We start from the raw sequence: 19,177 nt of genomic DNA, 5'->3' as shown, positions 1-19,177 counted from the left end.
ATTTCACAGGCCCGGCATGGCCAGATGGTCAAAGTACTCGTCTTATATAACCCGTCGAGTTATATAATCTGAGGATTATAACTCGATCTGAGGATCGCGGGTTTCGAATTCCCGTCCCACCAAACATGCTTGCCCTTTCAGTCCTAGGGGTGTTATAAGTGACGGTCAATCCCACTATTCGCTGGTAAAAGAGAAGCCCAATAGTTAACTGTGGGTGGTGATGACTAGATGCCTTCCCTCTAGTCTTACACTGCAAAATTAAGGACGGCTAGCGCAGATAGCCCTCTGTAGCTTTGCGCGATCACTAATATTTCAGCGTTACGTCAGACATACACGCATACAAGTAGAACAGTGAATAGCATACTTATTGAGTTGTGAGCTTAAAATTATTTTCATTAATGACTCAGTTAAAAATAAAATTTTGTTTGTTTTGATTACTTTAAAAATATCGCGTTTTATATTGATTTAGCGATGAATAAATCAAAAACAATACTATAATAGAATAAAAAGAAATAAATAGTTTTATTTACAGAAAGATAGCCAAAGGAAGCAGAATAAAAATAAGGGACGTAAATAAATACACTATTCATTGTGTATTAGTGATTATATTAATCATAAGCCTAGAGAAGCAGGTTACGTAAAAATATTTAGTGAATGAATGTAAAGATAAGAGTTGGTTGGTAGCCTCGCTTTCGCTAAAATACGTCACGTCACCAGGAGAATCACATCACCGCGAAGCTTGGAGTTTGAAAAGGATACATCTGAAAAATTACAAACAAATAAAATGGATTTTTTTTTATTGTAAGGTGGTTTGATATTTTCCGACACGTTTATGAAGTGATCCATTAAAAATGTAATTTTGTAAAAGAAAAAAAAGAGAGAGAATGTATGAAAAATGATAAATCACACTAAAAACAAGTGGAAAGAAAAGACAAATATTTTAATAGTTGTTCTACCCGAAAAATATTTAGTTACATGACAATTTACGTATTATTGTTTGTCTGTCTATATGATATAGAACATCATAACAGTTAAAAATAGTTATTGTTTTTATAAATACTTCTCTTGTTTTGACTTCGAAATGAATTACATGACAACGCGTGTCGCAGGAGGTTCTTTGTAAAACAATCTTATAACTCATACCGAATGAGTTACAACTTTAAAATAAATGATAATCAAATGACAAAATTACTCCATGTTTTGTCTGCACATTTCATCACTAAAGTGTAGCGTTTATTTATTGTTTATGTCAGAATTTTGTGCAAAGATACACAAGAATTATCTGCGTATAACACCCCCAAAGTTTCAACTAATATATTAGAAAAAAGGCAGTTCGTCAACACCATTAACTAACAACTTCTGAACTACAGTTGTCTGATCAAACGGTGGAGTTTGCTCATTAACAAACCCAAACTCCAGAGCAAGTTTTTGCTACAGTAGTACACGAACCAACAATCTTTATTATCTCAAACTGACCACGTTAGCCATTCACTCCCACTCGACTTAGAGTCGTATTAAATATATTATTGTCTTTATTATATCGCGGTCCTTATCTGTGATATAATGAGTACAGTCATGGGTTGCAACGTTTTAGAGGCACATCCTGTGCAGCATTTTTCTGCTGATACTAACCAGTAAAGATTGGTCAATTTTTTAAGATTATATGCCTTATAATAATGACAATATACATACCTGTAAATAAACTTAATGCTGACTATGCTTACATAATTTTTGGATATTGATAAATTTAATAAATTAATCTCTTAAAACCTAAAAGTTGTGTTTAATTTATTTAAGTGCAGTTGATTATGGATTAATATTCAGTTATGAAGTTCAGGTTGGAAATTTATCGAAATCAGTAATATCAGGTAGAATTCACAATTTTACAATACAAAAAGGGTATTTGAAACTAGTTTTATGAATAATGAAATTACAAGACTCTTCCATGCTTAACAATATAGAATAATTAGTTTAAATGGATAACTTTGTGTTTTTAACTCCGTTCTTGATGAAGCCACAACCCACTGTTTTATGGAATTCCTTGTCCACAAGCAGTGGGAAATGGAACAGCGAAACTGAGCAATGAGAAGTTGAAACATAAATTCCATGTTATGCTAGTTAGAATCGACAAAAATTTGGCCGAGCGTGGCTTAGACTTTACGGTACTAGGCTGTGGGTGGAAATGTCCAATGTTTTCGCCGAGGTCCTACTGTATATGTTCCGCAATTTATGCTGTGAGTGCGCCATAAAAGTAACAGCCAATGTCGTTTTTGATAAGAAGTCAGATGGAAACTTCGAAACGGCGGCTGTTATTGAATGGCTGCCATTCGCTTAATAAGTAGCTGAAAATTAATTAGCGACAATTATACATGAACTTTATAGATCTCTGACCTGGTTGTTGGCTCACGTGTCACACAGGATACCTTAGGCTAAACTCTTCACATTGTTAAATGATAAAAAAGAATGGATAAAATGTGTTTCATGTTCCTTATTTCGCAAACATTAATTATCTGTCTGTCACCGTTTGTGAACAGTTGTCAACAAAACAGGAGATTAAAGCTTGTTCATAACATCTATAAAATATAAGTTCTCAAGTGTATTTATAAAGTACTTTAAAAAACAAACCTTTAGATTTCCTGAATCATCACTCCGTCATTGCATCTAACACGTTTATCTTTTGGATGATTCAGTTTTCGATACAGATTTGTGTTTTGTGTCCATTCTAATGAGGTGTACCCAACAAACCCAATCATCCATTAATTGTTGTAAATGTTAAAATCGCTAAGTTTATTATCTTCTAACTCTTTGCGTGGTCCTTCAGTGGTGCATAACTCAGAAAAGTCAGTTAAAAGTATATATATATATATATATATATACACATGCAAGACCTCACTTCGATTTTTCAGCCAAACAAAGGCGGGAAAGAGGAAATAAATTGAAGACCTTTACTAAGTTTCTGAATACAAATAACCGTCTCTCAAAAGTCCACCAGCAAACAACATTGCTAAAAGAAGAAATACTATAACTATTTGTTTGAAGACCACTAATGTTTTCTGTAATTACCAGTTAGATTGGACAGCTTAGGCTGCATATGAAGAAACAAAGGTCACGACTTACCTGTAATGGTTTATGTTATTTCATGTAAGATGACACCCTTCAAATTTCACCATAGAGGGAGGTATATTGGTGTGCAGGAGAAATGGTGTGAGCTAAGCTGTGCTCAAAAGTGGGATCCAAACCGTAGACTAGAGTCCCAGGCTGAGCATGATGTGTGACATGCCTGTAGGTTGGAAGGACCGGTAATATCGGACTTCTGGCTGGATCAGGTGTGTAACTGTGTACTCCAACTCCGTGGTTAGAATAGCCACTATTCAGATAACTAGCTCGACCATATCCAGAAGCATCCACAATACCGCGATTTCCATAGATGTCTGAACCGTAACGATTGTAGATGTTCAGGTCACCTTGAGCGGTGTTGTCATTCAGAGCAAATATTCCGCCGTAGGTCTCTTTCTTGGTAGCACTGTTGTCCAACGACACCTCTCTATCGTAAGCATAGGCTTTTTCGTAGCCGTACCCGCGATCACGGGAGTATACGACAGAGCCTTTGAAGCGGTCGAGAGATCCACCAACAGCACCGTAGGCGTTTAGATTACCGTATCCGACGTTGTGGTGCAGTCCAGAGGTTCCGTAGCCAGTAAGTCCACCAGAATAAGCGGGGTCAGCCCGAATACTTGTCAGAGTAACAGCAGTGAGGTAGTAAATAAGCTAGACACATAAATCAGAAGAATAAAGTAATATAACAGCTATTTATACACTGACGTAAAAAAATGGTCTTTTGAAATAAAAGTGTTCGTATAATAGCATTGAAGTAACCGTCACTAAACACCTTGTAAAATAATGTGAAATATAACTTTACTTACTATTTAACAATACAATATGCAGGAGCGTTACCTCTTTATCTGATATGACTTTATCTTAGATGTTAAATAGTTTAGACCTATTTAAAAATCTATATTTGCAAAATAACATATAAGTATGTGTGAAATGTGCACTACTTCTATAGCTGTTTTTGCTATTTTCATGATGTTCACACACCGCGCTATTAAAACTGGTACATGTAAAACCTCACATAAAATTAATATTGGTAAAAGCTGTTACAAGAGCGTACCTTGAATTTCATGATTTAGTTGTTCCTTGGTTCCTAAGGTTAGAATGTTCTAAAACAGAGGTACCTTTTATACTTCTAACAAAGACTGAAAGTTTATCAACTGGAGATATTAAAAGTAGGTCTGGTTGGTTTTAGTTTTGTTTTTTTTGTATTGGTCAAGGCTTTTTAAATATATATTTTCTACCCCTTTTGAACACTGGGTAAAAATGAGGCCACAGCTCGGAAAATACCACTCACATCGCACGATGTGGTGTTATCTGTACAATTTCTCGAATAAGTAGTGTTTCTCGCTTTTACCAAGATGAGTTTGATAGGGTATTGTTTTTCATTTTTATTAGCTCAAAAACAACGAAAGGGAAACTAGCTTTAGTGTGAGTAAAGACAGAATCAGATAATATATATATATACCTTCAAGATGTTATCTGCTGTTTCAAATGTTAACTACGTTCTAGTTTAGTTTCCCTAAAATTTGTTTAAACTTGAAAAGTAACCAATACGAATATTTATATTTGAACATGCTTCGCATTATTAAATTCTACTAGTACTGTCTGGTATTAGGTTACGAATACCTAAAGAATGGAAAGGTGTTAATCGCCCTGCCTTTTTAATCTGAAAAAACCTTTCCTCGGTTTCAGTAGATAAAACTTTCAACATAGTTCATTTATCATTAACTTAAAACTACAATAAAAATTATGTAAAGAGTTATTTTTTATTTTAGTGTATTCTTGTTATTATTATATTTATTTCACGTTGTTTCTCAATTCATAGTTTGATTATTTTTCTAATACATTTGAAACGTTGTTTTTCACTTTTGAAACGTATTTAACTTACCAATGTCATCACTGATAACTTACCAATTTTGTTTCTTTTGTATTTCAGTTTTACACTTTATGTGAATCAAATGGATTCTACATTAATGCTCTGGATAGACAATTCATTGTGATTACTACGGTTTAACTTTCATGCACAAACATTAGCTAACGAATTAGTCACTGCCAACCACAACAGTGGCTATATCCGTGGCGGACACAGTGCAGATACCCAATTGTATTGCAAACAAAATGATCGTTTATCTCTTAAATTTTAAGAAAATCAATTTGCTCTTTGCTGTTTATTTATATAGATTTTACGCTGAAACGTATTTAATCCGAATATTTTAAGAAAATATTCTTATGCAGTTTTCTGTTAACAATATGCAGGTTTATTTCAGACCTTTCGTACAAACTTCAACAAAAAAAGGGGGGCTATCCACGCATAGTCGTCTCTCATCTTGGTTTGTGTGAAATTATCTATGATAGCCGTCCCTAATTTAACAGTGTAAGACCAGATGGAAGGCAGCTAGTCATCACCATCCTCCGCCAATTCTTGGGCTACTCTTTTACCCACGAATATTGGGATTGATCGTTACGTTATAACATACCACGGCTGAAAGGACGAGCATATTTGGTGTGACGGGGATTCAAGCCCGAAACCCTCGGATTACGCGTCGAGTATCTTACCCACCTGGTCATGCCGGGCCTAAACGTTAATATCTCTATGAGAATACCCATAAGTATTATGATCTCTCTTACATATTTTGTTCAACATTTTTATGACGTTAAAGTGATTGAGGATTCTATTGGTGATTTTTGTATCAGCTACTTTCCCCTACAACGTACGTGTATTAATTTATATGCATTTATTATTATTATAAAAATAATAATTATGGAAAGCTAAGTTGTTAAAAACAATTTTAGGCTAAATAATGAGTAGCTGGAGTTTTCTTACTTGCATTTATAATCTAATTTGTGTTTTCGTTTTTCATCGCCTTTAAACAGTATCGACTCCAAAACCTCCAGCACATCAAATTAGTAGTTGACATTGTGAATTAAAATTAATTCAATAGCTGTTTCTAGTGAGACACATTTTAACAACTCAAACTACTGTACTATTACAAATTTCTACTTCTTTGGTGCACAACACAAAACAGCCTGTGTTTTGTACGCTTAATCTTATAAAAGCTGAAATATGGAATCGTTATAACATCTAACGTAATGTATACTTCTTATAATCAATTAGAATGTAGGGTCCTAAAAGTAGTGTGGAAAAAACATCGAGTCTGATAGTCCGAATCTTTTCGACAGAATTACCTTTCTTGAGGGCTGAAATATAAATGAAAAAAAAAAAGAAAGGATCAGGCTCTTGTAGTCCCAGTCACAAGGTAATGTTCCTATGATAGCTTTTGTTTGTTTGTTTGAAGCTAAGATATACAGTAGGTTATCTGGACTTTTCTCACAACGAGTATAGAAACCCGCTTTCTAGCGTTGTAAGTCCGCAGACATATCGCTGTGCCACTGGGAGCGCTGTTCTTACCATCACAGGAATATGCACACCATATGAGATGTATTCATAACATAGCCAAAAGTTGTAAGTAAGTATAACTGACAAAATTAATTAATTAAGGATACCTGGAGTACTGACAAATATTTTGTAAACTGGCTCATTTTAATTTTGAAAAGTTTTTGTTTTTTTCCACTATATAGAAAAGTCACGGGCAAGGTCAGTTTGTTTGTTTTTGAATATAAGAACACCCATACACAGGGGCTGCCTGCGGTAACCGTCTCTAATTTAGTAGTGTGAAACTGAAGGGAAGGCAGCTAGTCGTCAGCACCCACAGCAAACTCTTGGGCCACTCTTTTACCAACGAATAGTGGGATTGGCCGTCACACTTTATAACACCTCCACCGGGTCAGTATGGTAAGAAGCAAACTTAAAAAAACACATGTGGTAAGTATTATAAGACTTCAAAGTCTTCGAGAACAGTTAAAAATTCGAGAAAATTTCCTAAAAAATGTAAACTTTATATAAATCCACATCACCTTCATCGCATGAAACTGCGTCTTGAAACACAATTTGCAAGTTTTTGACAATATTTAAGGTAATTTTTTACAATTCTTTAAACTCCCTAATACTTAACAAAACATATTGTGAAGTATTGAAATTCAAATTGCGTGTAAATTATTAATATACTTTTTAGTTAAAAGCTACATCGTTTGAACAATTTATTTCTTTTCAATGCAGATATTTGGTTTGAAAGGAAGGATCTACATTAATTATTTCTGTAGCAGATTGACGGTCTGGCATGGCCAGGTGGTTAGTGCACTCGATTTGTAATCTGAGAATTTTGGGTTTAAATTCCAGTCACACCGAATATGTTCGTCCTTTCAGCCATGTGGGCGTTGCTATGTGACGATCAGTTTCACTATTCGTTGGTAAAAGAGTAGCCCACGAGTTGGCGATGGGTGGTGATAACTCTCTGCCTTCCCTCTAGTCTCACACTGCTAAGTTAGGAACGGCTAGCACAGATAGCCCTCGAGTAGCTTTGTGCGAAATTCAAAAACAAACAAACTTACACTGCTAAATTAGACAGCTAGCGCAGGTGCCCCTCGTGTAGATTTGCGCGAAATTCAAAAATAAACAATTTGCCAGTTTTTTATTTTTTTTTTTTTTTTTGTAAATCCACTCTCACATTATTTTTTTAGGAATATAGATGTATAGTTCAACAAGATATTCATTCCTTTTATGTGTGGTTAAGTATTTAATTTTGTTCACCCAATGCTTAAGAAGGTAAAAGTACCTATATTGTACACTATTTCATAATCGAACGTCATAATTTGGCATCAGTTAGTTTCCGTTTAAACATTGTTTACATTATTTATTCTGTAAACCCTAAGAACTTGAAATCTTGCAAAAGTAAATAAAATTTGTTGGTTTTGCTTCTTTGTTACATTCACAAATATAATTAACAATTTAGTATAAAGTATGAACTTTTGTATATCGTTCGTTGAAGTCATCAAATAACACTTAGTCAAGTACGAATTTCTCGTTTTCACTTAAGTCCGATAGATGGCAACTAAGTATTGCAAGCAAACAATGACGTTTGTTTCTAATCAAGCACAACGCTTCATAACGACCTGTGAGGCTTTGCTCACCACGAGTATCAAAATCAGGATTCTAGCATTGTAAGTCCGTAGACATACTGCTGTACAACTATTATTTTACAAAATACTAGCCTTTTAATATCTTATTTCATAAGTATTTACATTTAACATTCAAAAGTTGTTTTTATTATTAATACGCCATTAAAGCTTCGGAACAATTTTCAGCGAGCTGTATGGATATTTTAAATAATTTTTACAACACAAAATTTCGTTATTTTCCTGTGAGAGTGGTTTCCAGTTCGTCTGTTATTATAAAATATTGACCACATTTTAAGGTGCGGATGCATGATAAGATCAACAGGCATGTTGAATGATCACTAACTTGTTTATTCGGTGTATTAATCCTATGGTAGAGTTTTGAATTACAGATCCATTTTCGAATCTATCCAATAGCATAAAATATTTCCGACCCTTAAAGCCTTGGATGAGTTATAAGAGTAACCATCATTCCCTAAACGCAGATGATTAATGATAGGGTGCTATTGAATGCATTCCTTTCCTCGTTCCTCACAGTAGCATAACGGTATGTCTACGGATTCACACCGCTATAAACCGCGTTTCGATACCCGTGGTGGGCAGAGCACAAATAATCCCTTGTGTAGGTTTGTGCATAATTCTAAACAACAAACCTTTCCTCGTAGTCGTTAATTCAAATTAGGGAAAAAGGCAGACAACTTTAGTAATTTGTTTGATGTTAAATACAATAAACTATGTGTGCCCTGCCCACCAAAGGTATCGAAACCCGGTTTCTAGCGTTGTAATAACAGTTTGGCATAACGATAAATGCTGATCATTTTAAGAAATATTTCAATTATTGATTAATTATAATTAACGTTTACTTTCTTTTGTTTTATAAATATAGTTTTGTTTCTTCTTGCGTATTATTCTGTTGGAACTACACTGTATACAATTTCAATGTTATTTTCGTCTGCAACTTTGATGATAAACAATTGGAAACAAGAACGTATCATAAATCAAAGTATTTTGAATGTTGTAAGTGTTGACAGTTGTATACACCTGTTAAATACTTCTGCGGGCCCTTGAAAGTATTCTGTTTCAAGAGTAAATAAAGCAAAAATTATAAATAACAAATATTTTTTCTTTCTTTCTAAATTCACATATCATGCTATGTTGTAGCCTACAAGGTGCATAATTTTCACGTGAATCAAGGAGTGCGCTTGTTTTACTGATGTCATGACAATACAAATTGCAACGGTAAATGTCCTTTATGTTACGTCATTTTAGTGTCTACTAACTGACTAACAGACAACTTACTACTGTAAAATGGTGCGAATAGTTAAAACGCGTGACTCCTCCAGGCGGTCTTCGTCTGCTATTTGGGAAATAAGGTAATTTGGATAAATATATCATGTTATTAAACTTTTATGTTGCCAGGGTCTATCATTATTTTCATTAAAATAATTAAAATTGTAAAACACGTGTTGTAAGCTATATTTTATATATTTTAATTAGATGTGTTTTTGTTTGTTTGTTGTCGTTCTGCTAGAGGGACGTGTCATTAAGTAATGGTTATAATAACTTTGTGTTTTATACAGAAAAAAAAGTACAATATAAATACAAGAATCAGTGAGTTAATGAGTAGTCAATGACTGATCAGTTCAGTGTCGGTTAGTGGATCAGACAGCGAGTGCTATTGTGTCTATTGGTTTGTGATCTAGTTGCTAGTCAGTGAATTAGTATCCAATTTACGGTTAAAATAGCATTTTAAAGAATATTATTGATTAATAAAATTTAACATTCTTACGTTATTTATCCATACATTGGTTGTACATTGATTAGCCCAAATTCTTCAAGTAAATTAGGCGTACATTAGTTTTGGAGATTTTGTTGAAATATTATTTGTGATGTTAGTCCTACTCATGAAAGTAGCCTCCACAAGGGTGTTTCTAGAATCTTCCAAATGAAAGACGAATTTAATTGTAATTTTTATAACACACTCACTCTTACTTTAATACTGTACTTTCGTGTATGAAATTAATACTGTTATATATGATAAAATTATATTTATTTTTTAGGCTTGTGTTTCAATAAAAATAACTATATCTATTTCAATAGCAAATAATGTTATTTTCCTGACTCTAAAAAAAACTTAAACTAAATGAATATCGTTCATTTATATCGTTTCTGTTGTAATTTCTCAAACCTCGAGAATGGAAAAATGACAATAAATACACTGCCTCTTTAATATAATTTCGTTTTTAATTCTAATATTAACCATATGGTATTTGCGCGCGAAAATGTTTTTAAAAAGTTTGAATTTAATTTAAATTTGACATCCATGTAAGTAGTCTACTACTTTTGGCTACCTTGTGACAGATAACAGAATCACTGTAGATGTTGTCTAACGTATTTCTATTTCTTTGATTGTTGAATTTCATAAGAACTGTCTCATTTAGACCTTCCTAATTTTGAACCAATAGTTAAGGGACTCGAACCATGTTACTTCAAATCCATTGTCCGGCATGATTTATATGTAATTTAAGTTAATGAACGTTTTTATTGATGTTATAATACGTTTTAACTTAATTTCGCTAGGTGTCATAGTCTCGTGCTCTAATACCTCTCTTAGTATCATGTATATTCTTCTTGTACTTCCCCCCTCCAACTTGATGGCCGCAGGTTCGATTCTCCGTCACACCAAACATTCTCGCCCTTTCAGCCGTGGGGTCCTTATAAGTCACGGTGAATTCCACTATTCGTTGATAAAAGTGTAGCCCAAGAGTTGGCGATGGGTGGTGATGACTAGTTGTCTTCCCTCTAGTCTTACACTGCATGATTAAGGAGGGCTAGCACAGATAGCCCTCGCGAAATTCATAACCAAACCAAGCTTCTCTCTCCTCCAGTTATTCTGTGAAAACTTCTTCAAATGATTTCATCTTTATCCAATGCTTTAAATATTTTGAAGACTCTGTCCTTCATAAGTGACATGGGATGACAATAGCTATCATTGTCTTCAATATTATTTACATAAGAAAGTTGTCTCAAACTATTAAATTCACAAGTTATTAAAATTAGTCGACATTTATTTTAGTATTTACGATTTGATCACCTGCCATGAAATTCGACAGTAGTAACATTTACTTATAATTAACGAAGCTCGAATTAACAACTACGAGTGCTAACAACACCAAAATTTTGTTTTGTTCGCACAACAAACACAAAATTATCAGATATTGCGAAATAAAAATTAAATTTTGGTTCTTAATTAATTAATATGCAGGGTAAAGGTAAAAAAAATACAAAATAGATTAAAATAGAGTATATTTTATCGAATTATGTCAAAATACAACAATCTTATTTTTCCCCGAAGTACATATCTATGTATTAAGATTGTAATTGGTTTGTTTTGACCATCACATTATAACGCCCCCACGGCTCAAAGGGTGAGCACGTGGAGTATGACGGGGAGGATTCGAGCCCGCGACCCTCGGATTACGAGTCGAGCGCCTTAACCACCTGGTAATACCGGGCCTAAAATTGTAATTGTAATAACTTATGGCTTAAAACAAACTGAAATAGAATGTTAAGACGTCGAATTTTACACAGCTTAATAATTTAAAATACTGCACGTCAACGGAAGAAACTTGATATCTATATGGAGTTAGATTCGATGAAACCTTCAACATTAAGTACAAAAATTAATACGTGAAAAAATAAATGTACTGTAAAAATCAAAATATTCTATATTTTATCAGTGTTTTAGAATCCGAAAGAGTAAATCTTTAATAAGAATCGTAAAAATAAAACCACAAGACTCGGATGCTATCTTTATACGTTAATTTGTAGCAGCGTGTACGACGGTGCGACTGACTTATCGTCCTCTTATTGATCTGTTGTTCTAAGAGGGACATGGCTTTCCCTCTTCTTTATCTGCATACCTGAATTGGAGACGGCTTTGTATGAAACTCAGGGGCCTCCTACATAACTGTTTAGCTCATGTTACATAAGATGTCATTTAGATTTAATATATCAAATACCAGTATTGTAAAACTTGTCATTTGGATTATTGTTTGCTTGTTTTGAATTTCGCGCAAAGCTACACAAAGACTATCTGCGCTAGCCGTCTTTAATTTAGCAGTGTAAGACTAGAGGGAAGGCAGATAATCATCACCACCCACCGCAAATCTTCAACTACTCTTTTACCAACGAATAGTGTACCTTTATACGCCCCTAAGGCTGAAAGTACGAGCATGTTTGATGTGACAGGAGATTCGAACCTGCGATCCTCAGATTATGAGTTCGAGCGTTCTCACCACCTGGCCATGCCGGATCTCAATCGGATCATACGTGAAAAAAATCACCTATCATTACTGTTCTAGTTAGGCTTCACATTCTTAAAAACAAAATTAATAAAGATAGTTCAAAAGATCCGTTCTTTTCCAGATTTTGCATCAACTACGTGTCAATGTGTCTTATGTCAGTTACTACTGTGTTAACCTTCGTGTTTTAGTTTATTTCTGTGGCGAAAAAATAAGATGATCCATAATCAATACTGCTGCAAGGTGCTTGAAGTTTTATTCTTATTAATCAGTTAAGTATTAATATAAATTATTTAATTTAAAACGTAGCCTAGTTCGTGTTATCAGAGTTTTCGTTATCTTATTATACCTGCCCTCTTTGAGCTTAGCAGCACTGAGACCTGGGAACACAGTAGACAAGTGTTGGAAGGCAGCACCATTTTTGTCCATGGCCTTCACGAAATTCTTCATCAAACCAAGCTTGATGTGAAGAGGAGGAAGAAGCACCTTCTTCATGTCAACCAGAGGATTCTCCTTGACGCTGTGTTCGCCAGGAACGAAAGTGCTTCTAGACCCCAGTCTTTCTGCTTGTAATGCTGGGATACAGCTCGACTATCCCAGAGACAGAGAAAGCAACAGTACTTTAAGAAGCCCGCTTGCATACCCATAAGAAGACCAATGACCTTGAGGTCCCCACACAGACTCCACTGGTACTGGTTGTACTTAACAGCTTCTAAAAGAAGCTCCATATTGTCATAGGACTCCTTTAGATGGACAGAGTGTGCAGTGGGAATGCTGGGATATTTATTCCCGTTGTGCAGAATCACAGCCTTGAGACTTCGCTTGGAAGAGTCTATGAAAAGACGCCAGTCTGAAGGATTATGTGGCAAACCAAGGAAAGTGAACAAGCCAGGTACATTTGTGCAGTAGCACAACTTGTTTTCCATGTCGAAAAATGAAGCAAGGTCTTTGTTCCGATTCCTGAAACTGGTGATCCTTACATCTTCCTGGACTAGGTTCCACTATTTAAGCTGAGAAGCCAAGAGCTCTGACTGCTGTTTTGACAGATACAAATCACGAGCAAGGTCATTCAGGTCTTCTTGCGTGATCCAGTGTGGCTCGTTGCCACTTGTTCCTGAATAAGAAGAGTCAATATCTTCGGAAGAGATTGACTTGGCAGAATCTTCCCTTGGAGGTATTTCTTCATCTGATGAGGAAAGAAGATCATTATTTACTGGAGGTGTTGGGACAGGAAGATCATCTGAATGGGGAACGGGTCTCATAGCAGATGGAGGGTTGGGATATTTGATCTTTTTTCTAGAAGATGCATTGAAACCAGTTATATTTGTTAGACAAAAATAACAATCATCTGCCCCAGAGGAGTGGCGGCAACATTATTTTAAAACGTTTTAGCCAACGGCTGATCTGTCAACAGTATTAAAAGCTAGCTTAGTATCGACGTTTTGGTAACAATTTTAATTAGGCTAACCTTTGGTTCTGAACAATCTTTATGGTAAAAATATATATCACAGAAAGTCACTTGACAATACACCCGTGTCTGCAAAATTTACTAATGATTTGTTCATTATACAAATACCGTTCAGCCTACGTTGGATCAACGATAATTTTACTGATTTTCACTCGCTAAATTCTTGAGTTCGATTCTCCAGAATAGACAGAACAGAGATAGCCCGTTTGTGTATATTTACACTAAACAGCATAATGTTCCTAGCGGCTGGAAAATTAGCATTGATCCATGAATATTAGGTGTTACGTACATCACTTCCAACATGGCTTCATCTCTACATTTTGCTTTAGAACAAACTTATTGTTAATTAAGTGTTAATTTCCAATTCACACCGAACTTCATTAATTGATTGAAGTATGAGTTCAATCAAATGTTTAACATTTTTTATCTTCCCCACAGGTTATATAACTGTAATATTATGTGCCGTTTATATTACTTTAACATAAAAATCTCAGGTTTCACTTTTGCTTCCTGAATGTTTTTATGTTCCCCGCTGAGACAGCGTTAAGTCTATGGATTTAGGACGCTAAAATCAGGGACTCAATTTACTTTGGTGGACACAGCGGATTGTCCGATGTGGTGTTGCTATAAGAACAACACACATCTGTGCTAGTCGTCCCTAATTTAGCAGTGTAAGATTAGAGGGAAGGCAGCTATTCATCACCACCCTCATCAACTCTTGGACTACTCTTTTACCAATAAATAGTGGGATTGAGCTAAACATTATAACGCCCTCAGGACTGAAAGGGCGAGCATGTTTGGTGTGACGGGACCCTCGGATTACGAGTCGAATGTCTTAACCATCTGGCCATGCTGGGCTTACTTCGGTGTTTAATATTCTACCTGGTGTAAGCACATATACAGTGTAAACATTTACAAAAAGTCTCGCAGTAACAAAATTTATAAGGTCAGCTTAAAAGAAACGCCGGATACAAAACGAAATGAAATGGCAGCCATATTGACACTTGTTACCCAAATTAAAATTTGACTAATTTGTTGTTATTGGGTTTGTTTGTTTTGTTGGGTTTTGTTGGGGTTTTTTGCGCGAGTTTAATGCGCAATGCTAAAAATGGACTGTTTGCGCAGTATCTACCTCGACCACCAGACCCCTATATTTAGCCCTTGAGTTCACCTATCGGGAAAGAACTATACGGAAATAAAATGTAATTTTCTTTCTGTGTCATTTTTTGACATTATTATATGTTTAGTATCGCCATTTTGACTCGTTTGTATACAACTTTAACACTTCATGTAGTAATTATGTAATCCTTATGTTCCATTCTCAGTGTGTTATGTCACACTAAGCGGTAACTCCGAGACCCAAATAAACTCATTCTCATCTCAACACCGTACTACCACATAATATCCCGTGTGTTGTCTGAATCATTTTTACATATTAACGGTTTCCAGAAGCGTTTGATTTGTTTCTTTATTTGTTGTTGACAGTGACATAAAAAGCGGAAGGTTTCATTTTTTTTTCAGGCCCATCACGGCTAAGTCTTTAGAGCGCTCGCTTCGCAGTCAGTCATCTTTGTTAACCTTAAGATGACCTAGGAAAGTCGAAACGTTGTTCTCTGCTTTATTAGTAAAAGTGTTAATACCCATACCAGCCGTTCTGTCGATTATAAACCATTGAAGACATCTAGATAAATCAGTATTTTATTTATCAAAATTTTACTAAAACAAGAACTAAAAGACAGCTTGTGCTAATATTGGCATTAACAAAATAGATATTTTTTGTTTGTTTCTTATTAAGCATAAATGTACACAAAGAGTTATTTTTGCTCTGCCCATCGCTGACATCAAAACTCGAAATTTAGCGTTGTAAGCTGTGAGACTTAGCGTTGAGTCACCAGGGTCAGAGAAAATATATATATAAAGAAATAAAGCCCTTAAAATAAACTAGTGCGTTTACAGAACTTAAATCTACACAGTGGACTATGTGCGCTTTGGTTACTGCGGAGAAATGTGCCCCTGCGTTGTAAGTCAATGAACTTACTGTTGGCCCGCCAAGAGACCACTTGGTACGTATAAGGTCTAGTTGGTCAGTAGGTCAACAGAGCTTAAGTAATGTCAGTTGTTTTTATTACAAAACTTTGTGAAATATTGATTATGATAAATGCTTTTTACAAAAGTCCATGCAGCTGTCACGATACTGTGGTTGTATAAAGGTATACATTTTGAGCATTTGTACCATTGTGTGTTATCTTTACACAGGATTCTTTCGAAAAGAGAAATGCGCGAAACTACATAATAAATTACACACGTGACAACATGTAATTATTATAAAAGTTTAGCCGGAAATATCTGATACTGTATTATTACTAACCAAGTAGTCGGAAAAACAAAAAAAAGAGTGCACTGAAAAATACGCTTATAGTGCTAGTTGTGCTTCGGGCTGGTCCTAAAATGATCCGCCCTAAAGTTCTGTTCTAAACTACTGTATACAGCTGCTTTTATTTGTTGTTATTCGTTATTGTACACATAACTTCATTGTTTTGACCAAATCGATCATTCACCTCTTAAAAAGAAATACTTATTATTTTTCGTACTGGTCACGCATAGCTTATAAAACATGAAATAGGAACCACCCCAAAGTAAATGAGGTCGTTCATATGTTAGTAGATTTTTTTTACCTCTAGTAATACGGGTAAAGAACGTTGCTTTTGAGAAACCATCTCAAATAAAATATTACGTCTGGAGGGAAGGGTTGTTGGCTGCTAAGCCTCTTTTTTTTTTCTTATTTTACTTTTACACAAAGAAATAGTGAATGTCTTGGACTCGAATATCTGCATGTTTTTGAGAAGAAATAATATACATATAGAGTTGTTTGTGAGTGGAACGTAGGTATTTAACTTTGTGCAGATTGATTACAAATACAGTGTGCGCAATCAGTAGAGAAGACATGAGGACTTTAATTGTAAGTACTTGATATAGATTGTTAATACCACGAAATTATACTATCTTACAGCAGTAGAAAAGCAGTTGTGTTCTATGCATGAATATTTCAAGAACCACTATTAATAACTTATATATATGAGGGTAAAAGCTATGAACTGATGTGTAGAGTGTTGCAACGTTTCTATATTAATCTCCTTAGCTTAATACAAAACGGATTTATAACAATTCAAAACTATAGTATAGTATGAACAGTATTGTTTTAAGAAACGTTAGTTTTCATTCTATAAAAATAGGCTGCAACTAACGTCCTTGTTTTTGAATTCTGAGTTAGTATCGATTCTGTAATTACCAACACAAAAATGTCAAAACTATATTTAGTTTCTAAAGTTAAAAAATGTCTCACAATTTGTCATTTTCTGTCCAAATTATTAAATCAGATAATGTAATCAACCGACAGAAATCACAGACAATTTGTACTTGAAATATATATGTGTTTAGTATCATTAGAAATAAATGTCACAATAGAGCCTGTATGTGTGTATAGTTATCGCAGCTTTACGGAGTTTTTCACTCTCCATGTATTATTTTCAAAATTAATATAAATATTAACTTTTATCATTAGCTCGGTATCCCTTAGAAGTTTTTATCAAAACTTCTATAGTAATGCTAAACGCTTGGTGTTACAAAACAAGGTTTGGTTTTTTTTTGGAATTTCGCACAAAGCTACTAGACGGCTATCTGTGCTAGCCGTCCCTAATTTAGCAGTGTAAGACTAGAAGGAAGGCAGCTAGTCATCACCACCCACCGCCAACTCTTGGGCTACTCTTTTACCAGCGAAAAGTGGGATTGATCGTCACATTATAACGCCCCCACGGCTGGGAGGGCGATCATGTTTGGCGCAACGCGGGCGCGAACCCGCGACTCTCGGATTACGAGTCGCGCGCCTTACGCGCTTGGCCATGCCGGGCCGCAAAACAAGGTAAAACAGGTTTAATATTACGGAACACAGTAAAACATGTGATATTAAAGTAAACAACAAAACTGAGAATGTTACATACAGAACACAGCAAAAGTCAGAATGTTACATACAGAACACGGCAAAGCGAGTAAAATTGTATAATATGGGAAAAGGAATAACGCTACAGAACACTACAAAACTCGTGATGCTACGTAAACACTGATAATCACGTGACGTGCATATATGTACATCACCACAGAGAAATACTTTAAAAGTATCTTCATTTAACCGGAACTGGCATTTTAAAAATAGTGTTTCTTTTTACTAAATTGTTTATATGATTATTTTATAACCAATTATGTATTCCATTTGTGTGCGTTGACATAAGTAACGCACGTACTTTTGTTGATTTTTTATAATAAATGTACGTATTCTTCAAATCTACATTTTTCCGTTTTACAGGTTAATTTCCTAATTTTAGTATTCTCCTGTTACGCCTATGGTGGCTATGAAGGTTATAGTGTCTATGCTAGGCCACTTGGATTTCAACATGGCAAGACACTATCAGTGAGAGCACGTAATCATTTCCCAGGGGGTTACGGTGAGGGAGCTTACCACGGTTCTACTGGAAACGTGCACATAGCGCTCCCTGGTGGAGGTAAAGCCTACAGCTACTCAGGTGGCTACAACATGAGATATGGGGCAAGCTATGGCCACGCTGCTCCAACCCATTACGGAGGAGGAGGTCTTGGTCGAGCCATTGGACATAACAGAGGATATGGTGTCTCTTATAGCTATGGCAACCCAGCTGTGATGAAACACGCTTTGGCAGACCTTCATCAAGATATTCTGAGTAACGTTCACGGAGCTTTTGGTGGTAATCACCATGGTGGTTTTCTCGGTGGCGCTCCCCTGCCGACTTATTAATAAATATTTTATTACTTTTGATTATCCCGTAAAGATAATCAACTGTTCAGGTTATTAAATAATTGATTTTATAAATCTAATCTATCTAAAGTTATTTCATTGGAAGTGGTTTGGAATTATTTGTATAATTCGTTATATTTGATCTAATATCATAATCGTTTACTTAAAGCTGCGAACTCAGAGCGAAGAAAGATATCTTTAAGCGTTTTTCTGTAAAAGCCTTATGATATATCTGAATATCTTTAGATATAGAAATTAAAACCTAAAAACAAAACAGTCGTGTTTATGGCTTTCTGTCATTGTTTCTGATTTTTTTAATGTGTTCCTTGATACCTAAAACAATTCAGATTTTACATGCATGTAAGAATTTACAATAAATAGATCTTTATTCATGTTTAGAATAAGAAACGCAGATTTGCAAATCTGGATTACGATTTGTTTCTCTTGGTTGAA

The 19,177-nt window shown here is 35.0% G+C and overlaps 2 protein-coding genes across 2 annotated transcripts; one reads left to right on the top strand and one right to left on the bottom strand.

Annotated features, from left to right (window-relative positions):
- Positions 1 to 570: 570 nt before the first annotated feature.
- LOC143239870 (uncharacterized) lies at positions 571 to 4,242 on the bottom strand. Its single transcript, XM_076481462.1, has 3 exons — positions 4,172 to 4,242; positions 3,118 to 3,768; positions 571 to 761 (listed from the first exon to the last, which is right to left on the bottom strand). Exons 1-2 carry the CDS (start codon positions 4,181 to 4,183, stop codon positions 3,157 to 3,159), a joined length of 624 nt encoding a protein of 207 aa, XP_076337577.1. The 5' UTR covers positions 4,184 to 4,242; the 3' UTR covers positions 571 to 761; positions 3,118 to 3,156.
- Positions 4,243 to 16,636: 12,394 nt separating this feature from the next.
- Positions 16,637 to 18,962, top strand: LOC143237946 (uncharacterized). Its single transcript, XM_076477720.1, has 2 exons — positions 16,637 to 16,858; positions 18,260 to 18,962. The coding sequence occupies exons 1-2, from the start codon at positions 16,844 to 16,846 to the stop codon at positions 18,722 to 18,724; spliced, it is 480 nt and encodes a 159-aa protein (XP_076333835.1). The 5' UTR covers positions 16,637 to 16,843; the 3' UTR covers positions 18,725 to 18,962.
- The last annotated feature ends 215 nt before the right edge of the window (positions 18,963 to 19,177 follow it).

The sequence above is a fragment of the Tachypleus tridentatus genome, chromosome 13 (genome assembly GCF_004210375.1).
Source record: "Tachypleus tridentatus isolate NWPU-2018 chromosome 13, ASM421037v1, whole genome shotgun sequence".
NCBI lineage: Eukaryota > Metazoa > Arthropoda > Merostomata > Xiphosura > Limulidae > Tachypleus > Tachypleus tridentatus.
The sequence above is the reverse complement of the archived record's forward strand: the minus strand, read 5'-3'. Positions and strand labels throughout refer to the sequence as shown.